We start from the raw sequence: 10556 nt of genomic DNA, 5'->3' as shown, positions 1-10556 counted from the left end.
TGCTGGTTATCACAAGTGTCATTCTGCTAGAAGAAAAGCTTAAGACAGACCCATATATAGTCAAAATGATTCCATAAAAATAAAAGGAGAAGATGACTGGGCATGCTTATAAACCAGATGGGCGAAGCCCAGAAGAGCACAAAACTTCTCTCTAGCTATTGTCAGATTTCAGTCTAGGTTTGTAAATGCCACACCTTGTCAGGCTGAAGCCAACAAGCAGGTCAAAGGCAATTCAGTTTTGACTTCTTAATTCTCCCTGAAAAATGTCCATGCTCACCTGGAAGAGATCCCCAAGGTAATCATACATCTATCAGGTATATGTAAGACCAAGGCTAAAAGGCTGAAGCCATTTTTGTAGCACAAACTCATAAACTAAATTTTATTTCCATTCTGATCAAGAGCAATACGCTGTAACAAAACAGTACTTTTTAAAAAGTGCCTTTCCATCAGGTATAAAAAACTCCGTGTACACCCAAACATGGAACGTAGGTAGCCATTCGTCACAGAAATGATCCTGACATAGAGGTCATTCACCCCAAATGCAAATTGTATAGAAAAATGTAGATGACGAGCATCTCAAGTGGAAACAAAACATTTCCAGCAAAATATCATTTAAGAGAAATAGAAAAGCAAAATAGTTATTTATTATACAATGTTATAAATCCTCCACGTCATCTCCTGGGAGGAATATTTCCAAAAGGAATTTGCATTGTATGTGTAGCATAACTACTTACATATTTTGACTGAAAATGTTGAATTTACCTATATAGCTTGACAATGAAAAAATATATATATTACAAAAAAGAGCGATGCTTAACTGAGATGGAACAAACATTCCTCTTGTGTAGTCATATGCAGTAAGTATGAAATACAACTTGATTGCATCTGTACATTAAAGAGTCTCTCTCATTTATTGCAAATATATTTCATGCAGGATGACTGCTCTCTTTCCATTCATCCTTTTCCAAAGATACTCCTAATCTCTCTGACATGCATTTCAAGTATCATTTGTGGCCAAATGCTGCATTTGGATTTCTTGGAGTTAATGGTATGAAAAAGAATGTTTCTTTGCTCCAAGAGAAGTGCCTCCAATTCCATGGGATGCATTAAAAAAAAATAAGGTGAGAATCCAAAGAGCTGACATAATGATGTGATAAAGCTTTCAGATTTAAAAAAAAAGAAGCATTTTTCAGTTTCCTCTTTGCAAATGAAAAACATACATGCCCAGTGTGAAGAAACATATTATGCTCAAGTATGTAAAATATGTCAGCTAAAACACTTTACAGTTTAATGAAAAATATTTTTCATAAGGATACTTTATATTATGTTTGCTGGAGAAAAATAAAAATCTTTTACTTTCCCAATATTATAGTCCTACCCCATGATTTTTTTTTCCCCTAGCTGTAAAAACAAGCATTGGGATATTTATGCATTGTGAACCAGGAGGAATATTTTTTACTGGCTATCAAAATTTTGATGGCATTTGTAACAAGTTTTCATTATAATGAAAATGTGGAACATAATAAAATGAATATAGAACCTCATTCAGTATCAGTGGGGCTTTATGTTGGTCTTGGGATTACTCATGTTGTTTGTGTTACAGATGATTACCAGACAATCGGACAACCCTCTTTTTTCACTGACATCAAAATAACTTTTGCTATTGCAATACAGAACTGGAATTTCGTATGTAAAAGCTGTAAAAATCATATGTAAAAATTTTTTTGATTTTCGTTTTCTTGAAAATGGTACTTCCCACCTTAGGAACATAATCATAGGTATACATAATTCCCATGTCATGCATATATACACATACACTTAAACAAAGTGGTGCCAACCTATATAAGAATTCAGTTTAACCCTTAAGTTAACACCAGAAGAAAGGCTGTCAGCAGTACATTTCTCATGAGGGGACACATGTTCTTTCAGCACCCTTCAACACTGAAAAAAGCAAACCAGATTAAATTTTAGATTTGAATATTGGGGCTCTGGAAGAACAGCATATAGCAACAGCTCACTTTATGAGCTAATTAAACTTATCTCAAGGTTAAAATGAACATCACAGTGCTGCCTGGTATCACATAGTCACATTCCGTATCTGCAAAGCTACCATGGTGTTCCTGGAAGTGATTCCTCGTTATCAGCAACCTAAATGAAAGTAAAAGTAAATCAGGTTCTCTATAACAGATTATTGAAGTAGTAGTCTTAAAGATCTCTAAACCATCTAATGCCTGAGCTGCCTCTTTTCCAGTTTTGCAGCAGGTATTTTCTTGGTAGCACCACAGAAAATAATGTGTCAGTCCTCTAGAGTCATAGAGGCATTTGGGTCGGAGAAGACCCTTAAGATCACCAAGTCCAACCACCACCTAACTCTACAAGTCCACCGCTAAGCCAGGACCCTAAGCACCATCACCACATGTCTCTTCGACACCTCCAGGGCTGGGGAGGTGCCCACCACATCCCTGTGCAGCCCGTCCCAATGCCCAGCCTCCCTTTCCATGAAGAAATTCTTCCTGATATCCAATCTAAATCTCCCCTGGTGCAACTTGAGGCCGTACAGAACTGCAAAGTACTCATGACTAGAAATAAATACTATTGCTGCACTGCTTTTCCGTTTCACTCATTCTTTTTCTTGCACAGAGAAACAAAGATGACTATAAGAACAGAACAAGTATGCCCATTATTTCAGTTAATTCACTTTGATTTATTTTATAAAAAATAAACCTGTTAAATCAAAGAGCTCACTTGTAACTTGTCTTTGGTAAGAGTCTAATCATTTACCCATTAATTCAGGATAAGGATGATAAGCCAAGAAGCTGACTTTGAAAACCCTTTGATCTTCTCTCTCCAGGGCATAATGCATGAAGGTACTGGGTCTATCACCACGGCCTTTGAGTTCAGCGGGACAGGAGCAATGAAATCCTGATTAGTTTGAATGTGTAGGTGGTGACATGGGAAACAAATCACAAGGATGGGAAAAGGGGAGGTTCGTGGAAAGAGGAACCTTCAGAGGTTTGAGCTGAATACTCAACCTCAAAGCCTGGGATATTGAAACTGACCCTCTGCATTCCCGGTGATGTAAGATGGTATGTGCAGAAAAAGATGTGCAGCCCCGATCTTCAAAGAGATACCATTTACTTTCTTAAATGTGCGGTAGGAGCCTTCTCCTTCAGTGCAGACACAACCTGGGTCTCAGACTCTCATGAGCGCAGGGACTGGGATCAAGAAGATCTTTTCCATTCTTTATTCTTTTGTAATCAAATTATTCCATGCTAATTAGCCAGGAGAGGCTGGGTTTAGACCAGTTTTTTGATTTAGGTTTAGAAATCAGGAGGTTTTTGACCATTACAGATGAGGATTTACTCAGGAACGGTGTTCTCCTAAAAACAATACCCAAACACGGACACCCTGCAGGTCCGAAACGAGTGGAAACCTTGCTTTAGGGCTGATCCTCTGGGAAGAACCACGCATTTGATGGTTGGACCAGATGATCTTGAAGGTCTTTTCCAACTTTAATGATTCTATGATAAACCCTTGAGGGCCCCAGGGCCAGAAAACAGAGCAGAAGCTAAGAAGTACCCATCAAATCGGTGACTTTTTAGGAGTTAAGCGTCCTGAGGCAAACCGGGCTGCTCCCACCGCGGCTGCCCGCTCTCCCTGCCCGGCCCGGCAGAGCCAGCACGCTGGCTTTACACAGAGCCGCCTGCACAGCTGGTTTGGGGTGGGAAAAGAAACTTTTCAGCAGAGTTAATAAGGCCAGGTGCCCGGCGGATAATCCCACGGCGAGGCACCACCTCGGCCCGCTTTCCCCGGCGGGGGCGCTTCCCCAGCGGGGGGGAGCACGCCCGGAGGGGCCCGGCCGGGAACCGCCGGGCAGGGCAGGGAAGGGCAGGGCCGGGCAGGACGGACCCCTCAGGGCCCCCCGGTTCCCCCCCCATGCCCGGGGCCGTCCCCGTGTCCCCGGGCGGGCGCCATGCCGCTGGCCCCGCCCGCCCCACATGACTCCGCCGTCGGTAGAAAGTTTTCCCGTCCCGCGGTTGGAAAATGGCGGCGTAGGAGCGGGGCTCTCGCATCCCCGCCCGCTCCGGCTGCCGCCCCCCCTCCCCGGGCTCCGCCATGACCCGCTGGGTCCCCACCAAAAGGGAGGAAAAATACGGCGTAGGTGAGGACCCTCCCCGCCTCCCCCCCGGCCCCGCGCCCGCCTGTTGCGCCGAGCCCAAGGGGACCGGGCCGGCCTCAGCCCCTGCCCCTTCCCCTTCGTCCTGGGGCTCGGGGCCGGGGGCTGCGGCTCGCCGGGCAGCGAGGGGCCGGGGGTCGGCCCCAGCCCTGCAGCCCCCGGCCCGGGGGGCTCAGCCCCTGAGGGCTCGAGGAGTTGGGGAGCGCCGGGCAGCCCGACCCAGAGCCGTCCCGACGCGCCGAGTTGCTGCTTTTTGTTCTTTCTCTCTCCTTTTTCCTTCTTCTTTCCTCGAGCACCGAGCCCTGGGGACCTGAGAGGGCGTAGAGTTAGCCCTGCACCGCTGTATTTATATATATATTTATATGTATATTTTTCTCTATGCAGGGTGTGCGCCCCGTCCCGCAGCTGGGCGTTGGGTGGGGAGGTGCAGCTGAGCCCACCCTGCGGGGTCCGCATCCCCAAAACCGGGGTGTGCGAGGGGAGCGGGCACCCCGATCTGCAGGAAAATCCAGGGGCTTCCCCTGTGTGCTGCTTCCCGAGGATCCATTTCGTCCGCTGCTTCGTCTGCCCCCCAAAACAGAGGGGAATTGTTCTCTGCCGGAGGCTGAAACGCCTCTCTGCCACTTACAGAGCCGAGCTGCAGTGCGTGCTGCCGGGAAGGCCCGTCTCCGTCCCGGGGTGTTTCGTTTTATTGAGAGCGGTTTTTGGGGGATTGTGGAGAAAACTTAGTTGGCACGAGTGAGAGCTTTTGTCCTGGGGAAGGAAGTACCAAACCTGGCTGTTCCAGCTGGAAATGAGAAACGGAGTGTTTTCCACTCGGTTCCTCGGCTCGATTTAGATGCAAAGAGCGATTTTAGTTTCTGTGTATACCCACGGCTAAGCCTGGCGTAAACAACTTGAGCAGGGAAAAGGGAATTTGTGGGTCTGCGTAGAGCCCAAGTGAATTTCAGGGATTAATTTTAAGTTCTGTGTGTACATTCCTAGAAAATGTAACTCTTAAATGACAAACGAGTCCTCGCTGGCCGGTTACATGGTGTGGGCGCCGTAACTTCAGTGCCAGGGATGCAGAAATGCTGCGGATGGCTGGCACTCGTTAGGTGCCCGCACACCTGTGTCGTGGTGTGTGCTTGTAGGGTGTTCCTGAAATGCTGCCCTACAGACAGCATACGGTGGCGTTGTAAACCCAGTGACACTGGAAGGCAAGTGCCCTGTTGTAGGGCTGGCACCTGGGACTGGCCGAGGGGATGCCAAGAATCCAGGAGCTGCTTTTGGGATGGTGAGAGTAGGAAGGTGTGGAAGCAGCTGGGTGGCTCATCTGTTCATTTTGGGATGAACTCTAATTATCTTTGGATATCCCATGTGGGAAACTGGATGTGTAGTGAGTGAACTAGACTTAAATATAATTAAAAAAAAATCCTATTTTTTTTTCCTGGTTTCATAAAGCACAAGATTGTTTTTGTGTTGGAAGTGTTCTGAAGCCCTAACCCTTGAAAAGGCTCCGGGTTCTCAGCAGAGAGGTGCTCGGGCTGCATTTTGTTCGTGTCGGCTGCTCTTGGGAGGTTTGTCATGTTTCTGTAACAGCTTTGCTTCTTCTCTGATAGTTTTTTCTTTTTCTTCAAGTTAGTTGGGAAGGATGATCCTTAGTGTCAGTATTTCTCTGATGAACTGCGGGGTGTGAGAGTTGAAAGGAGACGTAGAGTTGCAAGGAGATTAAATGGGATTTGAAGTTAATTGAACACCAGTTTTCCCTGTTAGGCGTTAAATGCGGGTTTTGGAGAGGATCGCCTCTTTTCTACGTCGCTGAACTTCCTCCCGATGAAGATTAATATTCCGCCTGGCTACGTGTATTTTACATGCCTGCGTGTAGTTAAAAAAGGTGCTTCTGTGCCCGGAGAGACTTCAGGGGTTTTGTTTTTCGGTTAGTCGTGAAACTTGCAGGTTGTGGGGAATCAGTGCAGAAGTTAGGCGGTCCCGGGGCAGAAGCGGTGAGCGCTGGCGAGGTGAGGGGAGCAACAAGGGAGTTTCCTTCCCAGCGATCTGCCCCGGTCGGTGCTGGAGGCTGACGGGGGCGCAGCGTGGTCTGACAGCGGGACAGGAACATCGGCCCTCCCGAGTGGGGCTGTTCCTGAGCTGCCGTCTGAGCGACGCCCAGCCCTGGTACGTGCCGTGTGTGCGCCTCGCTGAAGCACGAGTGGAAGTCAGCGGGCGGGGGGCTTTTACTTGTGGGGTATGTTACCGGGGTGCCGCTGTGGAAGCTCAGAAGTGTGTGTATATGATACCCGTACAGCTTTTTTACGTGTTTGTGATGTGTGTGTGACTTTTCCCTTTTGACCAGCGTGGTCCTGTGCACAGCTGACTTCTCTTAACATCCCAAGGCTTGCTGCGGAGACGTGCTTGGAGTAAATTACCAGGGCAGCGGGTGCAAGTGCTCTGCAGAGTGCTCTTCGTGCTCGGCCAGCCTCATCCCGCGGTGCAGAGTTCCCAGACGATGCTGGACGTCCAGGATAGGCGCGAGCTGAGCGGCCGGCCCTCGAGGAGGAGCACTGCCGTGCCAGCACGCGCCTTATCTCGGCGGGCAGTTGTGAGCGTGACGCAGCGCCGCTTCCTGAGAGGGTCCGGGGCTCGGCGCGGGGAGGGCTGTGGGTACAGCGGGGCGCTGGAGTTACGAGGTGCACGTGCGGGAGCCTTCTGGAACAGGAAAACGAACGGCTTCATTGAAACAGCTTTTCTCCACTCCTGACGCCGTCCGTCCTTCATCTTCATCTTGACGTGCGGCTCTGCTTCATCTCTCATCCCATGATTGTGGCTCAGATGGGTGCACTCGGGCTTTCCCCAGGTGGACGGGGCGCTGCAGGTACCTGAGATGGCGTCTGTAGGTCTCGGTCCTTAGCCAGGACCTTGCGAGCTGCCCACATGGGCAGAATTCAGTGTAGGGTTCGCGTTGCCACCTGCACTGTTAAAGCAAGACAACAACAAAAAAAACATGAACAGCAACACCACCAAGCAAACAAACAAAACCCACAGCACGAACAAAATTGATTTTACTGCAAGCCCCACCATTTGGGAATTGGTGTGTTTTCGCTTGTTGCTGGTCAGTTTTGGTTGCCTTGTGACAAGGGAATTGACTGGCCTGGCTTTGAATGCTTTGAAACAGGCGGGACATCAGCAGATTTCCAGGTCAGGGTGATTTAGTGCCTCTTGGAGTTGGGATGGCTTTTCAGAAGGCATGTGCAGAAGGATTTTTTTATTATTATTATTTCTGAGTGGGTGCTGTAAGGAGTTGGTGGATGGAGCGGTGTTACGAAGGCGTGCATGGCGTGCAACCTCAGGTGTGCCCTTGTGATGGCTCTTTGAAAGGGGGGACAGGAATTTGGTAAGAGTAATGCCATTTGAAAGCACGGCAACTCCTACAAGCGAGTGCTGGTTCTTTGTTTCTGCTGCGCAAGGAGGGGCTGGAGCTGTTGAGGACAGATTGCAGGTTTGCACAAAACGCAGCGTTTGCGGTCTGCAGCTGTGGTGGCTGCTGGCTTACGGAGACTTCTTCCCTTCTTCAGCGAGAGCTGCTGATCTCGTGCTTTCAGATTCATGCCTTAAAACAGGAGGAATGGATTTCAGGAAGTCAAGGGAGATGTGTCTTAGTGATGTTACTTTCCGAGTGACATTCGGAGCTGTCGGTAAGGGCGGTCAGGGGTAGGTACCTGTGCACGGTGGGTTTGTCCCAGCAGTGCTGTGACCTCCAAAACCAGCAGAGGAAACGTGCGCATATGCGGTATTTGCTCGTGTATTTATCAGTGCGTTGCTATTTCGAGAAAGCACGTGCAGAACCACTCTCCAAGAGACATCATACCCCTCTGTGTGCCCAGCCTGGGGCTTGCGCGCGATACTGCCCCACGCCTTCCTGTTCCCTGCCCTCTGGGGCACAGTCTCAGGGCTGGGAAGGGACCTCGACGTCGCCCTGGCCTGCCAAGTCCCACCACTAAGCCATGGCACCACGTCCACGTGTGCTTGCTCCAGGGCCAGCTGCCTTCGTTTGCCTGTGGCACGGGTTCGCCGCTGCTCCCTGTGCTGGGCAGCCCCATCGCGTGCTCCTCTCCTTGCTTTCCTCTGGAAAATTGCAAACCAGGACAATTTTGAGAAAGGATTCCTCTAGGGATTTACCAGAAACCTATATTTTTTCCTCACTCATGTTCTCTCACGGGACGCTACTAAATCTGTGTGTTCTGTGTGTGCCATAGCTATCGATGCCCTATTTATCGTTAGCTGTAGTGCCCTGGCTTTTGGCCCTAATTTTTAAATACCTAGCGACATGAGAAGTGCCAGGCAGCCTAATGGAAAGGCCATCTTACAGCAGGCAGGAGCTTCAGCTGTTTATTACCAATCATTCGTGTGCTTCGGCGTTGCCAGTGGAAAGTCTGTAGGGTTTGCAGTGGGAGCAGTTAATGAGCAGTGCCGTTTTATAGGGGCGCTAAACCACCCGCTCCGCCCAGGCCTTCTTTCATGTGCGAGCCTAACGCGTGTCTGGTCTGGAAGGTTCGTGGAGTTTTTACAAGAGCTTTTACAGAAATTTGTCGTACTTTGGTGCTGAAAGGTACCCCGGAGCTTTCTGTTACAAACCATGGGGACGGAGCCGACTTCCTGGGGGCACGTTGCAGAGCCTTGATTCCACTCCACAAGTTGCTCTAAGAGTTTATCCGCTATTAACGAATGCTGCCGCTCCTAGAAGGAAAAGGGAAGAGGGAATTTTCGCACGATGAGGTTTTATGCTTTATGTCATACACGAGTGTGGAGTGACAGTAGGACAAGGCCCTGATTGACAAAGGGTTTTGGTTTGGTGTGAATTCAGGGCAAAAACCGTTCCTGAATTTCAGGTAGTGCCTTAGTGGTGGCCGTAGTCCTCCTGTTTGGCCGTTCCGTGCCATAAACGTTAGATTTAGGCACGCTGACGCAGTCCTGGTTTTGGCGTACTTGGCCCAGCTTTCTTGGTATTTATTGGTGTGAAATAACCGCATCTTCTTTGTACGTAGGCAAAACTTTGAGGAAAGGGGGAAGTAAACAGAAAGCCATTTGAAGCCAGGACAACATCGCCAGGAAGTCTTTCTTCCAGCCTGCAAGCACAGGGAGAAGCATTTTTTCGGAAATAGTTGCGTTTCTGGAGTTTGGCCAGCGTTGGCTGTGGCCCACGTGCAGGATATGCTTTTTCTAATCCTTCAGGAGTCCACCAGGACTGAAATCCAATACGTCTCGTTAAATACCTGAAGGTGTGCCTCGCTTCGGGTAAGTGGCTGAAAGCCGACCCAGACGAATGAATCGAAGCTCAAACGAGGAGCTTGTGCTAATCCACTTTGGAAGCGTTTGCTGTATTAACCACGTCGGGCTCTTGCCTCCTCTCCTACTCGCTGCACGTCGGAAGCTCTCACAAAGCAGCCGGTGGTGTCTAATCGCAGCCCCCCGAAACGCGTGGTCTGCTCCTCCTGGAGGTCTTCCCGCTGCCCTGCCGGGCCACCGACGCTACCTGGGAGCTGAGCCTATCTTTTCTTCAGGCTTGGAAACGCATTAATCCCGTTTTCTTGCCCGTGGTAGGTCCCAGAGCTATTCTAACAGTAGTCTTTTTTTTTTTTTTAATAAAGTTTTAATGAATTCCTTAATGAGTTACGGGAGTTTTCGTCCTCTAGCTCGGAGGAAAATTGAAATTGTGCTCTATCGAAACCAAAAGAATGTTCACAAAGATAATTTTTGTGACTGCGAAACTTTATCTACGTTTTGGGGCTGTAGTTGTGAAAGCGTTTCTTACGTTCATGGCGTTATCAGTCTTCCCACGTTTGTATAATTTGTGCATTAAATCTGATTTTTGGTGTGAAGACTCGTGACACCAGAAGCAGCAGTTGCTGAATGTGTTCTATCAGCAAAATACGAACTATCTCTTGAAATATTTTTCTGCTCCATGTAGCTGTGTAACTAAACGGAAACAATTAGGGTGAGGACCATTGTGTGCAGTCACGGAGCCATCCATACACGTAACAAAACAAACAGATGGATGAGCAACTGAACTAACTAGTGGCCATGAGACCGGGTTTTTTTAATACCGTATAGTATTTCTTAGCCCAGCTGCTTTATTTAGAGCGCTCCTTATGTTATTTTAGCATAAACCCTTTTGTAAGGTGTTCTCAGAGGTTTGTGGCTGGTTTTACCGAAGGGGGCTGGAGGAGCAAGAAGCCTTCGTCCCCCCGCAGAAGGACCAAGTGTGGGTGCGCTGTGTGATGTACGAACAGGAACGGACCCGGGTGCCCGAGGTCAGCGTGCTGGTGGGCACTGGCTGCTTGGCGCTCCGTTCTGCCCATCTGTGCTGTTGTCGCAGTTTTAGCGCATCCCTACGTCACTT

At 48.7% G+C, this 10556-nt stretch overlaps 1 protein-coding gene across 3 annotated transcripts in view; it reads left to right on the top strand.

Annotated features, from left to right (window-relative positions):
* Positions 1-4006: 4006 nt before the first annotated feature.
* Positions 4007-10556, top strand: part of DOCK1 (dedicator of cytokinesis 1) — a 284156-nt gene continuing 277606 nt past the window's right edge. For 2 of the 3 annotated variants that reach the window (XM_035547636.2, XM_050712018.1), the window contains exon 1: positions 4026-4162. In XM_035547636.2, coding sequence (XP_035403529.1) covers positions 4117-4162 — 46 coding nt within the window. In that variant the 5' untranslated portion in view covers positions 4026-4116. Of the gene's footprint in view, positions 4163-10556 lie in introns of all 3 variants that reach the window. The other variant, XM_035547635.2, reaches the window with a different exon arrangement.

The sequence above is a fragment of the Cygnus atratus genome, chromosome 7 (genome assembly GCF_013377495.2).
Source record: "Cygnus atratus isolate AKBS03 ecotype Queensland, Australia chromosome 7, CAtr_DNAZoo_HiC_assembly, whole genome shotgun sequence".
NCBI classification, from domain to species: Eukaryota; Metazoa; Chordata; class Aves; order Anseriformes; family Anatidae; genus Cygnus; species Cygnus atratus.
The sequence above is the reverse complement of the archived record's forward strand: the minus strand, read 5'-3'. Positions and strand labels throughout refer to the sequence as shown.